General features: G+C 45.2%; 1 protein-coding gene across 1 annotated transcript in view; it reads right to left on the reverse strand.

Annotated features, from left to right (window-relative positions):
• Positions 1–19,329, reverse strand: part of LOC120028440 (protein turtle homolog B-like) — a 97,942-nt gene that overhangs the window by 45,884 nt on the left and 32,729 nt on the right. The window contains exon 2 of the mRNA XM_038973659.1: positions 400–565. Within this exon, the coding sequence (XP_038829587.1) occupies positions 400–565 (166 nt within the window). The remainder of the gene's footprint in view (positions 1–399; positions 566–19,329) is intronic.

A 19,329-nucleotide genomic window follows, 5' to 3' on the forward strand; every position in this document is an offset into this window, starting at 1 on the left:
TTCCCAATGCCTATAAAACACACATTCCATTATAGCTACAGTGATTGAAAAAACAGGCCATGTAGCTCGTCAAAACTAAGATTGAACACCCCTGCCTACAGTGTTGGCCCCACTTATAGACCCTAGTAGGTACTTATATGGATCTAGTACAGGACAGTCTGGCTCTGTACAGTTCCCTTGTCGTCATCTCTCCTGGTGAGAGAGAATTCTGTCTGAGGCGTAGGTCGCCTACAGTACTGTAAATAAGTTACCAGCTCAGGCGGCTCTATTGATCAGGGCTGGCTGCTGCTCATATGGGCTTTACTATGAGCGGTACCAGGGCTGGGCTGGCGTTTAGCCATGGATATCCAGGCACACTGCCGAGGGTTGACCTATCGGACGGCTGAAAGGTCGGCCTACCTGCCTCAGCAGAACGCTCACTCTGGGAATGGATTTTGTCCAGCTGCCTCCCCCGCTCCGCTCTCATTGAGCCAGCCTGGATCTCTGGATCTCCTCCATTAGACTGAGCATTGCCGCCCTTCCTCCCTCCCTCACCCCCCATCCCCTCGCCCCGGGGGGAACATCGCTTCAGGGATCAATAGACATGCTGACGATTCACTCTCCAGAAACATCGGCTGAATAACTTAGCGCTTTCATTAAGACTATTACTTGCATTATGGCTACTAATGTTTTCAGGAAGTACAGCATCCAAGTACAGTAGTGGTAAAGAAAGGCTCCGCCTCAGGATGAGGAAAAGGTAGCAGTACGATTCTCTAGGTAGGTTTCTGTAATGGAACTCATGCCTTGTGTTGAATGTGTAAACCATTGTCAGTGTTGTGTAAAGTAGGAAGTGCTACGGTTGCCATTGTTCCTTTCCAAGTAAACAGTCATGAAGCCTCTTTACCTCTATTACAGGCTCCACCCCTGAAGGTCCTATGCATCAGTCAGTGATTGTGTTTACAATATTAATCTGCTTCTATCCGGTAGAAGAGTTAATCCACTTTATGTGATTTAGCCAGCACAGCTTTTGGACTGAAACAGAGCAGATTTAATCAAATTACACTTTTTGTTAAAGTGGAGCTGTGGTCTGCCAGTCACGGGCCTTACTCCTAGAATCTGCTCTGCCATTGTGTCTCTCTGGTAAGCGGTGCAAAAAAAGGCAGCATAAAAAAACATGGTTTAGAGTTAATGACTGACTCACTGGAACACATGTGCCATACGCCGAGTCACTGGACCCTGCACATGACCACAATTCAGCCTGTAGCTAAGACCTAAAGTCGTAGCTAAACAAACCAGCAACACAGCCTACACAAGCATTATAAATATACTGAAGCTAAGTAGCCTATAAATTAGACTCGAAGAGACCATTTACAGGGAAGGGATCGAGTCAAGAGCACCTATAATTGCAATCTAAAGCTAAATATGCATAGACTTATCATGCTTAATGAAAGTAAAGATTAGGCACTTTCAGTGTATATTCTAACTGAAAATGGCGCAAAGCAGCAACACACACTGATAATATGCAGGAAATGGAAGGAGAACATCAGTAGCATCTGATGCGTCAGTGACAGAGAGGACTCAGTGAGAGGGGACTGGGTGGTGATATCTGGAGGGCGTTAGACATGGTAGAGGGGACTGGGTGGTGATATCTGAGGGCGTTAGACATGGTAGAGGGGACTGGGTGGTGATATCTGAGGGCGTTAGACATGGTAGAGGGGACTGGGTGGTGATATCTGGAGGGCGTTAGACATGGTAGAGGGGACGGAGTGGTGATGGCTGGAGGGCAGTAGACATGGAAGAGGGGACTGAGTGGTGATGGCTGGAGGATGGTAGACATGGTATAGGGGACTGAGTGGTGATGGCTGCAGGGTGGTAGACATGGTAGAGGGGACTGAGTGGTGATGGCCTAAACACCCCTATTTATTACACCTTCATAACATATTAGTTGTGCAGTATACTTTACGCACCTCATATTTCAATCTTAGACTACTCCTATCTCCTCTCAGTTTTCACAGCACCCTTTTACAGTGTGTTGGAGCTGCCTAATGACTGGATCTATTTTCAGGAAACTAATCTATTCAGTTGGAGTCCGTCTGTAATGGACAACAAAGTATTTTTCTGTAGAAGACTAATCAGAGAATTTGATACTTCAAGAGGCTCAGTTTCCTGAAATCGTGCCCTCTTCTATCAATTTAACATATTTTTATTGACTCAACATGTGTCTTCCACACTAATAGATTAAGAGGCTTAAGAGGCGTCTAGAGAGTTTATACGGTAATCATCAACTGTAACCCATGAGCAAGAGAAAAGCAATACATTATGTAAGCTACTTTACAAACACTGGTTAAGCTACATGAGCCACCCCGTTCATTTCACATTAGAATTTTTTGTTGTTGAACACTTCACATGTGATCACATGTTTTCACGTGTTGTTTCATGTTATCACGTTACTTTACATGTTGTCACATTTCATCACATTAACTTCACATGTGATCACATGAAAACATGAAATTCACGTGGTCTATCCCTAAGGGACCAAGCAGGCCAAGTACTATCCACACAAGTTGAGGAATATAAAATATTATCCACATTGTTTGGCTTGAGAACTAAATGCTGTCACATTATAAAGCCTGCACTCTGGGCTTGGGGCACAGCAGTGCTGAAACCCATTGTTTCCCTGCAGACAGTTCAGGTTTCAGGAGTTCACGGTTTCTGCCTAACATTATTTTTGGATCCTAGAGGAATTACCATAAAGACCCAGGATAATATACTGCCTGGCTAATAACTCCCCAATCGCTTTATGAGATCATCATAAGAGGACGATCAGCACAGGCCCAGTCACTGCTACCGCCGTTTTCATTTCCTTAATGGAGACACAGTGACCCGGCAGTGTTTATGGGAACTTTTTCAAGGGAACATATTTATGCTCTCAACAAGACATAAATGCCAGCTGTGCAAATCATGTTACAGGCCCTCTCTGTGTCACGTTCGTCATATGAATCGGACCAAGGTGCAGCGTGGTATGCGTACATTCTTCTTTATTAAAGAAAGAACACTGAACAAACTAACAAAACAACAAAACGAACAAAACGTGACGCGATATGAAATAGTGCAGACAGGCAACTAAACATAGAATAAGAACCCACAAACACCAAAGGGAAATGGCTACCTAAATATGATCCCCAATCAGAGACAACGACAAACAGCTGCCTCTGATTGGGAACCATATCAGGCCACCATAAACATACAAATACCTAGACCTACAAACCCTAGACATACAAAAACCCTAGACAATACAAAACCCCTAGACAATACAAAACCCCTAGACAATACAAAAACTAGCGTATCCACCCTAGTCACACCCTGACCTAACCAAAGTATAAAGAAAACAGAGATATCTCAGGTCAGGGCGTGACAGTACCCCCCCCCCCCCACCCCAAAGGTGCGGACTCCCGGCCGCAAACCTGAACCTATAGGGGAGGGTCTGGGTGGGCATCTACCCTTGGTGGCGGCTCTGGTTCTGGATGCCGCCCCCCCTCTTTACGCTGATCCCTCCGCCTTTGTAGAACCAGACCGTGGATCATCGCCGGAGGCTCTGGACTGCGGATCATCGCCGGAGGCTCTGGACTGCGAATCATCGCCGGAGGCCCCGGACTGGGAACCGTCGCTGGAGGCCCCGGACTGGGGATCGTCGCTGGAGGCCCTGGACTGGGGGTCGTCGCTGGAGGCTCCGGACTGGGGATCGTCGCTGGAGGCTCTGGACTGTGGCCCGTCGTTGGAGGTTCCGGACTGTGGCCCGTCGTTGGAGGTTCCGGACTGTGGCCCGTCATAGGAGGTTCCGGACTGTGGCCCGTCGTTGGAGGTTCCGGACTGTGAAACGTCGTTGGAGGTTCCGGACTGTGAAACGTCGTTGGAGGTTCCGGACTGTGAAACGTCGCCGGAAGCTCTGGACTGGGAACTGTCGCCGGAAGCTCTGGACTGGGTACTGTCGCCGGAAGCTCTGGACTGGGTACTGTCGCCGGAAGCTCTGGACTGGGTACTGTCGCCGGAAGCTCTGGACTGGGTACTGTCACCGGAAGCTCTGGACTGGGTACTGTCCCCAGAAGCTCTGGACTGGAAACTGTCGCCGGAAGCTCTGGACTGCGAAAGCGCACTGGAAGCCTGATGCGTGGTGCCGGAACTGGGGGTACCGGGCTGATGGCACGCATCTCAGGGCGAGTGCGGAGAGGATGCACAGGACTTACTGGACTGTGCAGGCACACTGGAGGTCTGATGCGTGGTGCCGGCACTGGTGGTGCCGGGCTGGGAACACGCACTTCAGGGCGAGTGCGAAGAGGAGGCACAGGACGTAATGGACTGTGGAGGCGCACTGGAGACCTGATGCGTGGTGCCGGAACTGGTGGTACCGGGCTGAGGACACGCACCTCAGGGCGAGTGCGGGGAAGAGGCACAGGCCGTACTGGACTGTGGAGGCGCACTGGAGGTCTGATGCGTAGAGCTGGCACAATGCGTCCTGGCTAGATGCTCACTTGAGCCCGGCAAGTGCGAAGAACTGGAATAGAGCGCACCGGGCTATGAATGCGAACTGGAGGCACCGTGCGCATCACTGCGTAACACGGTGTCTGACCAGTCACACGCTCCCCAGCACGCCCGCTCTGCAGCGCTCTCAATGCTAGCACCTCTCTCCGGAATCTTGCGTCGAACTCCTCATCCGACTCCCTGACTGGCTCTGGTTCACTCCTCGGCTCCGCCAACTGCTCCATGTGCCCCCCCCCCCCCCCCAAAAAAAATATTGGGGTTTCTGTGGCCTACCTTGTTGGTATAACTCCTTGTAGTATCGCCGTTCCGCTTTTGCTGCCTCTATTTCCTCCTTCGGAAGGCGATACTCCCCAGCCTGCGTCCAGGGTCCTGCTCCATCCAAAATCTCCTCCCAGGTCCATTCCTCCTGAACACGCTGCTTGGTCCATTTATGGTGGGTTCTTCTGTCACGTTCGTCATATGAATCGGACCAAGGTGCAGCGTGGTATGCGTACATTCTTCTTTATTAAAGAAAGAACACTGAACAAACTAACAAAACGAACAAAACGTGACGCGATATGAAATAGTGCAGACAGGCAACTAAACATAGAAGAAGAACCCACAAACATCAAAGGGAAATGGCTACCTAAATATGATCCCCAATCAGAGACAACGACAAACAGCTGTCTCTGATTGGGAACCATATCAGGCCACCATAAACATAAACATACAAATACCTAGACCTACAAAACCCTAGACATACAAAAACCCTAGACAGTACAAAACCCCTAGACAATACAAAACCACTAGAAAATACAAAAACTAGCGTATCCACCCTAGTCACACCCTGACCTAACCAAAATATAAAGAAAACAGAGATATCTCAGGTCAGGGCGTGACACTCTGTTCTAACCTCCGCTATATCTTCACAGATTGAGCTTTTCTCAAAGACCAGGTGTCATCACTGAGGCACCAATACATCTAACAGAAAGATGACAAGTCAATATATTATAGCCTGCCCTATATTAGTTTAGTATTGTAACTAAGATAACAACCTTCTTAGACATCTTTTTTATTAATTTTTTTATTTCACCTTTATTTAACCCGGTAGGCCAGTTGAGAACAAGTTCTCATTTACAACTGCGACCTGGCCAAGATAAAGCAAAGCAGTGCGACAAAAACAACAACACAGTTACACATAAACAAATGTCCAGTCATTAACACAATAGAAAAATCTATCTACAGTGTGTGCAAATGTAGAAGATTAGGGAGGTAAGTAAATAAATAGACCATAGAGGCGAAATAATTACAATTTAGTATGAACACTGGAGTGATAGATGTGCAGATGATGATGTGCAAGTAGAGATACTGGGGTGCAAAAGAGCAAAAAGATAAATAGCAATATGGGGATGCGGTAGTTGGGTGTGCTATTTACAGATTGGCTGTGTATATGTACAGTGATCGGTAAGCTGCTCTGACAGCTGATACTTAAAGTTAGTGAGGGAGATATGAGTCTCCAGCTTCAGTGATTTTTGCAATTCGTTCCAGTCATTGGCAGAAGAGAACTGGAAGGAAAGGCGGCCAAAGTAGGTGATGGCTTTGGGGATGACCAGTGAAATACACCTGCTGGAGTGTGTGCTACGGGTGGGTGTTGCTATGGTGACCAGTGAGCTGAAATAAGGCGGGGCTTTACCTAGTAAAGACTTATAGATGACCTGGAGCCAGTGGGTTTGGCGACGAATATGTAGCGAGGGCCAGTCAACAAGAGTTGAGGTTGAGTACAGGTTGCAGTGGTGGGTAGTATATGGGGCTTTGGTGACAGAATGGATTGCACTGTGATAGACTACATCCAGTTTGCTCAGTAGAGTGTTGGAGGCTATTTTGTAAATGACATCGCCGAAGTCAAGGATCGGTAGGATTGTCAGTTTTACAAGGGTATGTTTGGCAGCATGAGTGAAGGAGGCTTTGTTGCGAAATAGGAAGCCGATTCTAGATTTAGTTTTGGATTGGAGATGCTTAATGTGAGTCTGGAAGGAGAGTTTACAATCTAACCAGACACCTAGGTATTTGTAGTTGTCCACATATTCTAAGTCAGAACCGTCCAGAGTAGTGATGCTAGTCGGGCAGGCGGGTGTGGGCAGCAATCGGTTGAAGAGCATGCATTTAGTTTTACTAGCATTGAAAAGCAGTTGGAGGCCACGGAAGGAGTGTTGTATGGCATTGAAGCTCGTTTGGAGGTTTGTTAACACAGTGTCCAAAGAAGGGCCAGATGTATACAGAATGATGTCGTCTGCCTAGAGGTGGATCAGAGAATCACCAGCAGCAAGAGCGACATCATTGATATATACAGAGAAAAGAGTCAGCCCGAGAATTGAACTCTGTGGCACCCCCATAGAGACTGCCAGAGGTCCGGACAACAGGCCCTCCGATTTGACACACTGAACTCTATCTGAGAAGTAGTTGGTGAACCAGGCGAGGAAGTCATTTGAGAAACCAAGGCTATTGAGTCTGCTTATAAGAATGCGGTGATTGACAGAGTCGAAAGGCTTGGCCAGGTCGATGAAGACGGCTGCACAGTACTATCTTTTATCGATGGCGGTTATGATATCATTTAGGACCTTGAGCGTGGCTGAGGTGCACCCATGACCAGCTCGGAAACCAGATTATATAGTGGAGAAGGTATGGTTGGATTTGAAATGGTCGGTGATCTGTTTGTTAACTTGGCTTTCAAAGATTTTAGAAAATCAGGGCAGGATGGATATAGGTCTATAACAGTTTGGATCTAGAGTGTCTCCCTGTTTGAAGAGGGATGACCGCGGCAGATTTCCAATCTTTAAATGATGTTTCTTGAGACAATATCTCTCTCAACGTCACTCAATGCATAGGTTTACCTCAACTGTATTCACATCCTACCATACCTTTGTCTGTACATTATGCCTTGAATCTATTCTTCCACGCACAGAAACCTGCTCCTTTTACTCTGTTCCGAACGTACTAGATGACCAGTTCTTATAGTCTTTAGCCGTACCCTTATCCTACTCATCCTCTGGTGATGTAGAGCTTAATCCAGGCCCTGCAGTGCCTAGCTCCACTCCCACTCCCCAGGCGCTCTCATTTGTTGACTTCTGTAACCGTAAAAGTCTTGGTTTCATGAATGTTAACATTAGAAGCCTCCTCCCTAAGTTTGTTTTATTCACTGCCTTAACACACTCTGCCAACCCGGATGTCCTATCCGTGTCTGAATCCTGGCTTAGGAAGACCACCAAAAACCCTGAAATGTCCATCCCTAACTGTAACATTTTCCGACAAGATAGAACTGCCAAAGGGGGCGGAGTTGCAATCTACTGCAGAGATAGATGTCTTACTATCCAGGTCTGTGCCCAAACAATTTGAGCTTCTACTTTTAAAAATCCACCTTTCCAGAAACAGGTCTCTCACCATTGCCACTTGCTTTAGACCACCTTCTGCCCCCATCTGTGCACTGGACACCATATGTGAATTGATTGCCCCCCCATCTATCTTCAGAGCTTGTGCTGATAGGTGACCTAAACTGGGACATGCTTAACACCCTGGCCATCCTATCGATGACGGTGAGGAAAGCACTTTTAAAGAGCAACCAGGCATCCTCCACTGACGGGATGAGGTCAATATCCTTCCAGGATACCCGGGCCAGGTCGATTAGAAAGGCCTGCTCACTGAAGTGTTTTAGGGATAGTTTGACAGTGATGAGGGGTGGTCAAACGCGGACCCATTACGGATGCAGGCAATGAGGCAGTGATCACTGAGATCCTGGTTGAAGACAGAAGAGGTGTATTTAGAGGGCAAGTTGGGCAGGATGATATCTAAGAGTGTGCCCATGGTTACGGATTTAGGGTTGTACCTGGTAGGTTCCTTAATAATTTGTGTGAGATTAAGGGCATCTAGTTTAGATTGTAGGATGGCCGGGGTGTTAAGCATATCCCAGTTTAGGTCACCTAACAGTACGAACTCTGAAGATAGATGGGGGGGCAATCAATTCACATACGGTGTCCAGGTCACAGCTGGGGGCTGAGGGGGGTCTGTAACAAGCGGCAACAGTGAGAGACTTGTTTCTGGAAAAGTGGATTTTTAAAAGTAGAAGCTTGAATTGTTTGGGCACAGACCTGGATAGTATGACAGAACTATGTAGGCTATCTCTGCAGTAGATTGCCACTCTGCCCCCTTTGGCAGTTCTATCTTGTCGGAAAATGTTATAGTTGGGGATGGAAATTTCTGAATTTTTGGTGGCCTTCCTAAGCCAGGATTCAGACACGGATAGGACATTGGGATTGGCGGAGTGTGCTAAAGCAGTGAATAAAACAAACTTAGGGAGGAGGCTTCTGATGTTAACATGCATGAAACCAAGGCTTTTACAGTTACAGAAGTCAACAAATGAGAGCGCCTGGGGAATAAGAGTGGTGCTGGGGGCTGCAGGGCCTGGGTAAACCTCTACATCACCAGAGGAACAGAGGAGGAGTAGGATAAGGGTACGACTAAAGGCTATAAGAACTGGTGGTCTAGTGCATTCGGAACAGGAGCAGATTTCTGTGCGTGGAAGAATAGATTCAAGGCATAATGTACAGACAAGGGAATGGTAGGATGTGAGTACAGTGGAGGTAAACCTAGGCATTGAGTGATGATGAGAGGTTTTGTCTCTAGAGGCACCAGTTAAGCCAGGTGAGGTCAACGCATGTGTGGGGGGTGGGACAAAAGGGCTATCTAAGGCATGTTGGGCAGGGCTGGAGGCTCTACAGTGAAATAAGACAATAATAACTAACCAAAACAGCAATAGACAAGGCATATTGACATTAGGGAGAGGCATGTGTAGCCGAGTGATCATAGTGTCTAATGAGCAGCAGTAGATGAGTCAGGGAGCCGTTCGGTAGTCGCTACTACGCTAGGCGAGCTGGAGACACGCCAATTCAGACAGCTACCGGGCCGGGGATAGCAGATGGGCCTTCGGCGACGTCGCAATGGAAAAACCTGTTGAAAAAACCTTGGACAATTACGTCGGCAGACCAGTCGTGACGGATCGGCAGGGCTCCGTGTCGGCAATAAATGGTCCAGGACAATTGGCAAAAGAGGTATTGTAGCCCAAGAATTAGCTGGTAGACCTCTTCGGCTAGCCCGAAGATGGGCCTAGCTCGAGGCTAGCTCAAGGCTAACTGATGCTTGCTTCGGGACAAAGGCGTTAGGCAGCAGTAGCCACTCGAATGCAGCTAGCTAGCTGCGATGATCCAGTGTAATGGACCAGGGCTTGCGGCAGGAATCCGGTGATGAGGTAGAGAAAAAGCAGTCCGATATGCTCTGGGTTGTTATTGCACTGTGCAGACTGGCAGGTATTGACCAAGCTGAAGCTGGTTGGTGTCCGAGTTAACGGTGAAGACCGCTAGCAGTGGCTAACTGACTACTAGCTAGTAGCTAGTTAGCTGGCTAGCTTCTGATGGGGGTTCCGATTCTAAAGTATAAAAATAGCAGATCCGTACCACATTGGGTGAGGCTGGTTGCAGGAAAGTATATTCAGTTCATAGATGGAAAGTGAGATTAAAATATACACAAAATATATACGGGGGAAAAACGAGGAAAACAAATATGTACACAGGACAAGACGGGACAAGACAAATACACGTCCGACTGCTACGCCACCTTGGAAAACATATAATTCAGCAACTACCTCATCTGTACAAGTATCCTAACTCCTAACTACAAGTAACAGGAGTGCTGATCCTGCTCATAACGAATTCCTGAAGGGACGACTTTATCCAGTACACTATGCTGCTGTCTGCATTTGCAGGTAAATTAGCTAAATCAGAGGCAGTCCATGTCCCAGAGCACAATGCAAGAGAATAATTCCAGATTATTTGACACCAGTTAAATAGGCATGTTCACTACCAATACTAAAGCCAGTTACTCACTGCAAGCAGCCTACTTCTGTTGCAACTCACTTAATCAATTAAATTAATCTGTTCCAAGTCAATCAACATCTGTCCAGAGCAGAACATGAATGTTCACAGTAGAACAGCGGGGACAGTTAGGAGTTAAATCCGCTTGAGATTTCAACCAGCCTTTCGAGCCGCAGCAACGATAATGGCACTTGCATGAAAAGTACCCTTTACTGTACTTGCAATAATGATCACAGATTTGCGTGTGTGGACTCTCCAGGCACTTTGTGCTGTAATTATGCAGGTAGAACAATAGCTGTGAAATATTTTGACATTATCGAAGTCCAATATGATAAGAGATCATATAAAATCTGAATAAATATAAATAATCAACATACTACATTTGGAGACGTGGGGTTTTCATGTCACCCCAGGATGCCTAAATCCTCTCCTGACACTGACTCAATCTGTGACAAATCTACCATCAAAACATTACAAGGGAGGGGATGGGGAACAGAAGTGCTTTGGATCCTGGCAGTGCTACAGCACTACAACCCACTATCACAAATTATCCTGAAATAGACACCAATTACTTGGGAAATTCATGACACACAAAAAGTAAAACATTTTGTGTCCACCACATTATACAGTATACAGTGCATTTTAATCACAGATAAAGGTAGTAGGTTACTTAAGACAGAAACGATAGGAGGGAGGTTTGTTTGGGGAGGATGGGTGGGCGTATAACGTGAATGTCTAGCAACCCAAACGGTGCGTGTTCAAATCACATGATGGACAACATTTTATCCACTTTGTAACTACTTACAATTTGTTTTACTACTTAGATAGCATGTTAGCTAACCCTTTAACTACTTAGCTAGCATGTTACCTAACACTAACCTTAACCCCTAACGCTAACCTTAACCCCTAATCCTAACCTTAACCCCTAGCCTTGCTAACGTTAGCCACCTAGCTAAAGTTAGCCACAATAAATTGGAATTAGTTATGAAGAAAATTGTGTACTGGATTATAAAGGAGAAAATTGTGTGGTGGACACAATTTTTTACAACTTTTTCATGTGCCTGTCACAAATTTCACGATAATCTGTGATATGAAATCAGGTATTGAGCAAAGGTGAATATGACACTACAAGCACTTCAGTACCAGCACACACATGGTTATGGTGTATGTAATGCAAGGATATGAGCACAGATTAAACTGGACAGAACACACAATGTCCTGGATGTAATGGAATATAGACTAGACTAGAGAATGAATCTCAAGGACGTGCAGCGACTGGGCTGGATTGGCCACTGACAGGGTGGTAATTGAATGCCAGCCTGCATGTGCTGAAGGTCACATCAGAGAACAGTGTGTGTGTGTGTGTGTGTGTGTGTGTGTGTGTGTGTGTGTGTGTGTGTGTGTGTGTGTGTGTGTGTGTGTGTGTGTATGGCAATGAGGTGCAATGCAATGAGTGTAGTCAGGACACATGGATAGGAGTGCCTAGTGCACTGCATAGTAGGCTGCACACAGAGAAACAGCATGGATAGCTAACATGGACACTTACATATAATTAATGACAGATGACCACCTCCTACACAGGCAGCGTGAGACAATGATATGAGTGAACCAACGTCATAGACTGACCAGAAGCTGTGTGACTCACTCTCAGTTACACCCACTGGCGCCACATGGAGTCTGTCAAACCCAAGCTCAGCGTAGTACTACCAGACAGTCAGCCTCAGTAAAAATACTGGTGTTGAATATAAGTCATCCCAGAACACACTGACAACCTAACATCAAAGTGTGACATACAAGTACAAAAGCCAATCCTATCCTCGTTGAGCTACTTATCAAACAAACATTGTAATACCTGCCCTATAAATAGCTTTTCTAAAAAAATCTGGATTTGTGGCACTAATACAAAAACATAAACCATATGAAAAGACAAACAGACTGCAATCGAGAGGAATACATTATAGTGATAGTGATGCAGGGTGAGGCGGAAGGCAGGAAAGACAGACGGTGACAGAGCAAATGGGAGAGAAGAGACTTAATCATGACCTTTATAAATGGTAACATTATGTATTTGATCATGCAGGATCCTGGGCACCACAGAGTGGTATTGTAGTTGAATAATGGAGAAGTCTAACTTCACTGAAAAATGAATGAACCTTTAACCACTCTTCACAGAGAGGGAGACCTTAACAAAGATTAACAATAAGCACATATAGGTAACCGACAAAATAAAGGAAACACCTACATAAAGTGTTTTAATAGGGCGCTGGGCCACCACGAGCCAGAAAAGCTTCAATGCACCTTGGCATAGATTCTACAAGTGTCTGGAACTCTATTGGGGGGATGCGACGCCATTCTTCCATGAGAAATTCCATTATTTTGTGTTTTGATGATGGTTTTGGAAAACACTCTGTCAGGCACCACTACACAATCTCCAATAAGTATTTAATTGGGTTGAGATCTGGTGACTGAGATGGCCATGGCATATGGTTTACATTGCTTTCATCCACATCAAACCATTCAGTTACCACTCGTGCCCTGTGGATGTCATCCTATGGGGGCATAGCTATGGTAGCCAAAATAATGGTCTGCCCACCATTTTTATACATGACCCTAAGAATGATGGGATGTTAATTGCTTAATTATCTCAGGAACCACACCTGTGTGGAAGCACCCGCTTTCAATATACTTTGTATCCCTCATTTACTCAAGTGTTTCCATTATTTTGGCAGTTACCTGTATGTCAAGTAGGTTACTTATCAACCTCTCCAAAATCTCTAACTGAGTACTGATAACATCTATACGTAAAAGTGATGACAACAGAGGAAAAAAATGCTCTTTCTTATTATCAGGAATACGGCTGCAAAATTCCAGGAACGCTCAATAGATTCCCTGGTTTTACCAAAATCCCGGTTGTAGGATTCCCCGGAATCAGGAGGGAATAAGTAGGAATTCCAGAATTCTTCAACCTGGATTTCTGGAAAACAAGGGAATTTATAGAAAATTCGGGGAATTTTGCATCCCTAAGCTGGAATCATTGTCTGGAGAAGGCAACCTTAGATATCGCAGCCCCTCTCTCTACATTATGATTTAAAAAATACCCTTCATGACAGGGAACACATTATGCAGATTAGAAATCCTATACTTTACCTTCTACTCGATACCAGCTAGTGGGCCCTTCCTTCTATGCACAACATATGCTATTGAGCACAGCACACTCCCCTACATGAAAAGCAGCCTCATGAACACTACATCCTACACAGGCTGCCCACTACTACACAACACAGACAAGAGGCCATGCCACCGCAGGCTAGATGCCTGCTATCTCTGAAACACCAGTGGCATTCAGCTGACAGACAGAGACCTGGGTGTCATATACCTTTAAAACACATCTCTAGCCTGACAGCCCAGTGTTGTGAGCCAGCCTAGCCTAGTCAGTCTCTCTCCCCTCCACTCTCTGGCCCTCTGTAGCTGCATGTCCCCCTCAGACAAGCACAGACCAATTAAGGAAGGGCCCCAGCCCTCACTCAACAATGAGCTGACACCTGCTCTTGCCTGGGCACTGGGCACAGAGAGGGGGTGTGAAACGGGCCAGGCGTGCCAGAGGCCCAAAGGCCAGCTCAACACTGTGAAGCACTGCCAGAGGTGCACCTTACAGGAAATCAGGATATACGGAGGGTGGTACCTGCCCTGCCCTGTGCCAGCCAGGAGTTGTAAGTCACTGACATTTCCCCCATGCTAACACGGATCGAGTCACATAGACTCAACTTCCTTCCTTTTTTAAACAAGTAGTAGATTCTTCAGCCATAATAACCTGATAGATGATTTGCATCAAGAAGCATGCTTATTAGCACTTTCATATGGCTTGTCTAATTACAGTTGGTTATGGAAAATTATGTTTATTCAACATCGATAAATCAAAGAAATTGCACTGCCCTCAAGAACAAGTGTGAGTGATGGAATCTGCTCGATAAATGTCTCTTTAACCTCTCTCTCTGTGTCTCTACCCTCCTCTCTGTGTCTCTACCCTCCTCTCTGTGTCTCTACCCTCCTCTCTCTGTCTCTACCCTCTCTCTCTCTGTCTCTACCCTCTCTCTCTCTGTCTCTACCCTCTCTCTCTCTGTCTCTACCCTCTCTCTCTCTGTCTCTACCCTCTCTCTCTCTGTCTCTACCCTCTCTCTCTCTGTCTCTACACTCCACCCTCTCTTTCTCTCTCTCTACCCTCTCACTCTGCCACACTCAGTCTCACTCACTATGTCAATAACACTACATTACATCTCTTAAATTCTGCTGAGACAAATAATATGACTGTTATTTTTCCCTATTTAAATCTTTGGAACCTCCCTGTTCAATGATGGAATGAATTTTCCTCTTGACTGCCTGAGCGGTGCTTGCGGTTTTACTATCCCTGGGATTCTCGTGAGACTCGTGAGACCCTTCCCCTTTTCCACATTTTGTTACATTACAGCCTTATTACATGTATTTTTCCCCTTGTCAATCTACATAATACCCCATAATGACAAAGCGAAAACAGGTTGTTAGATTGATGAGGAAAAAAACTATTTCATCCATTTTAGAATAAGGCTGTAATGTAACAAAATGTGGAAAAAGTAAAGGGGTTCGAATACTTTTTGAAGGCACTGTATATTTAAAATATATATGGGGGATTGGAAATGATGCAGACAATTACGTTGATAGAAGCCACAATCTATTTGCAATATTAAAGCTGATCCACCCCCTAAAAAAGAAAAAAGAAAATTAAGAAAAGAGGACTGGGGGCTTCAATCAGGCCTGTTCCTCATACTGGCTTTCCCAGAATGCTCCAGACTTTGTTTGCAGGGAGATTCCACTGGGAGCGAACTGGCTGAGGCGAGAGGAGTGGTTGCAGCAGAAAGAGCTGGCACATGCCCAGTGCTGTGCTGGCAGAAGTCTGCCTTCCACAGCTTGAGCACAGGGCTTTCTCTAGGCTGGGTTTACAAGCTTTACTCCCATGATTGGGAGAGTAAATAGAGCATATGCCTGACAGTGAATGAGTGAGGGTATAGGTTGTATGTCCGAGTGAATGTGGGCTCCCGAGTGGCGCAGCGGTCTATGGCACTGCATCTCAGTGCTAGAGGCGTCACTACAGACACCCTGGTTTGAATCCAGGCTGTATCACAACAGGCCGTGATTGGGAGTCCCATAGGGCGCTGCACATTTGGTCCAACATCGCCCGGGTTTGGCCGGTGTAGGCCGTCATTGTAAATAAGAATTTGTTCTTAACTGACTCGCCTAGTTAAATAAATTTAAAAAATGCATGTGAGTGAGGTATCTGTAGGTGAATGGGTGCTATAGACGAGTGAATGATATCAGAGAACGGTTGAATGGATAAGTGAGAGAGAAGAGACTAGATGTGGGACTGACTGTATCCTTCTCTCAGGCAGGGGAAGGCAGTAATGGTACAGTAGGATGAAACACATAGTACCAGGGACTGGGAATGGGGTAATTTCCTTTTAAACTTGAGTCAATTCAGGAGATACATTTAAATGTAATTAATGCCCATAGTTTGTTACAAGGATAATTTTTTCTGAATTAATTTTCTGAATTGATTGGAAATGGAAATGGATTGACCCCAACCTTGCTAGGAGCACTACCCTCTACCCTGACATCTTACTTCATCTACCAACATGTCTAACACAAAGATAGCAAAAGCAACAGCCAAAGGATGCAGACATCCTTAGAAAGTATACCAATTGTATTATTTTTTTTCCCACAAAAGCTGTTTAAAATAATATTTACATAGGTGGTTTTCAGATTTGTACAATCACATTTCAGCGGTTGACATTTCTCTAAAACAGTTTTTATGCAATAATAAATCCTAACCCTAACCATTGAGGCCTAAACCAGAGTAACAACAACATGCATGGCGGGATTAAAAAGTAAAACCAACATTGTATAGCCACTGGTAATACCTATTTCAGGGATGGAACAGACAACCCTGAATGTGACCACTACATGAGAGACCAGGGCAGGTATTGAATTATCAAAGAAACAGCAAGAAAGGAAATAATAACGTATGTTTTGACTAACTAAAATCGAATTATGTTTCATATAGAAAAAACTCTTTATATTGTGTCGAACCCCTGGCCCTCACAAATCATAAAAATTAACTATTCTAATCCTCAATTGTCAAATGAGACAGAAAGCAGAGTAATTTTAGACAGAGGATGAGGGGTCATTGAGCTCAGTCATCATCATGTGACAGCTCGAGAAAGCACTCCCCCATCTGGACACTATTGGAAGAGCAAGGTTAAATCAGTCCATGGGTCAACACAGTGTTTTCATTAAAATGTGAACAAACTTGCATAATTGATCATGTAAATGTTAAACATTCCTTGCTCCACTCCAGACCATATGGTAAACACCTCTGATGGCCACTGCACCAGTCACAACGCCCCTATCCACATCGACTGGACCGCAGTGGAGAAGGTGAAAAGCTTCACGTTCCTCGGCGTACACATCACCGATGATCTGAAATGGTCCACCCACCCAGACAGACAGTGTGGTGAAGGAGGCTGAAGAAATTTGGCTTAGCACCTAAGACCCTCACAAACTTCTACAGATGCACAATTGAGAGCATCCTGTCGTGCTGTATCACCGCCTGGTATGGCAACTGCACTGCCCGCCACCACAGGGCTCTCCAGAGGGTTGTGCGGTCTGCCCAACGCATCTCCGTGGCACACTGCATGCCCTCCAGAACACCTACAGCACCCGAAGTCACAGGAAGGCCAAAAAGATCATCAAGGACATCAACCACCCGAGCCACAGTCTGTTCACCCCGCTACCATCCAGAAGGCGAGGTCAGTACAGGTGTATCAAAGCTGGGACCGAGAGACTGAAAAACACCTTCTATCTCAAGGCCATCAGACTGTTAAATAGCCATCACTAGCTGGCTACCACCCGGTTACTCAACCCTGCACCTTAGAGGCTGCTGCCCTATATACATAGACATGGAATCACTGGTCACTTTAATAATGGAACACTAGTCAATTTAATAAAGTTTACATACTGCTTTACTCATTTCCTATGTATATACTGTATTCTATTCTACTGTATTTTAGTCAAAGCCACTCCGACATTGCTCATCTTAATATTTATATATTTTTTAACTCCATTCTTTTACTGTAGATTTGTGTGTATTGTTGTGAATTGTTAGATATTACTGCACTGTTGGAGCTAGGAACACAAGAATTTCGCTACACCCGCAATAACATATGCTAAATATGTGTATGTGACCAATACAATTTGATTAGATTTTATTTGAATTGTCAGTTACCATCACACACAGCAGTTACATACCCCATGAAATGGAATTTAAACAGACAAAATAAATTCATAATATTAAATGAATACATTCATGCACATACAAATTCCAATGTTATGTGACAATATTGCTGCATTTCGTGACGAGTTACTTTCCCATGCTGGAAACTAGTGTAGCGTCACACCCCTTTTGGCAAAATTATCACATTTGAGACTGCTGACACCTCTACTGATCATGACAGATTTTTTTCTAAAGCAAATAACAGAACAAAATGTATTTTTGGTCTTTCATCTGACACATCTGAAACACATGCTCCTGGCTGTATAGGCTACTATCACCGACCATAGCACTATGTACTTACAGCAGAGACAGTAATATGCTCGTAGTATTTCTCTGCTCAAATAATGGAGAAATTATTTTATACAGAATTATGCAATATGTCTCACAGGTTTCCTTTCAAATGTGAGATTTGACTCTTTAGGCTGTATTACATAATTACATAATTACATGATAAGGAGTAGGCTAATATTTAACAAAATTATTTAGAATAAAACAATTAACCAAGGCACAACTTTCACGTGACTAGAGAAAATGCAGCCATTTAAATCAATGAAATATAGCTATTGCGTTTATCTACCAATATAGAATGAGCATGCTATGCAAAGGCCAGCAGCAAACCCACATGCAGTCGCTCAAAATCATATATTATGGGCGGCACAAAATATATTGCACTTCAACTCACCTTGAGCGGCCGTTCCTCTGGTGCTGAAAACACTTGCTATCAAAGTGGCCACATACCAAATCATAGTACTATTGCCGACCAGCTATTACCACGCAAAGTGCCCCGTACAACGAATCTTTCATATTCGACATTGCACAGCGCGCGCTCTTATCGATGCCTTTTTATTCATATTCTATGCACTTTCCTCTCGGCGATTCCCTTCATCCCTTCCCTCCCCCGTCCTTCCGTCCGCATCCTCTCCCGAAGAGACAGAGCACCTGCACAGCCGCGATTGTAGTAGACGGAACTGTTTTACGAGCGCATAGTGAAAACCAAGTGTGATATTTTACCCAAAAGCTCCGCCTCTTCTTTCATTGGATTGGTTGCTGATAGAGGATTTGGGGCGTGTATTGGTTATTCTTCCGCCCCTTACTATGCGAATGACAGGAGAACATACGCGTACCAACTCAAGGTGAGTTGAAGCGTGCCGTAGTAGTAGAACCGCAGTATCATGCGCATTGACAGAGAGCCGAGTCCGCATCTTTAAACGCCTGCCTTGAAGTGTTCCTTAACAAGTGCACCATCATTGTTAAATACTGACCAGTCTATTGAGAGCCTTTGAACATGCATTCATTATTCATGTCAATGTTGGCATATCTATTCATGCTGCGAGCTATGATGGTGATGCGCAAGAGCCATGATGTCTGTGCTGTGCCTGAGTCTCTCCTCTGTCTGTCGCTCATTCACAGCCTCGAGCAGTGGTCATGTCGCTGTCACCGGGTTAAAACGTTCCCTTTCTGCTACTACAACCTCGGCTAATGTGTTGGGTGTGGCGACAGATGCCAACATTGTTTACCCCTGTTTCTTCGAGGACTGCAGGGAGGTTGCCT

This window comes from Salvelinus namaycush, chromosome 34, assembly GCF_016432855.1.
Source record: "Salvelinus namaycush isolate Seneca chromosome 34, SaNama_1.0, whole genome shotgun sequence".
Classification (NCBI taxonomy): Eukaryota; Metazoa; Chordata; class Actinopteri; order Salmoniformes; family Salmonidae; genus Salvelinus; species Salvelinus namaycush.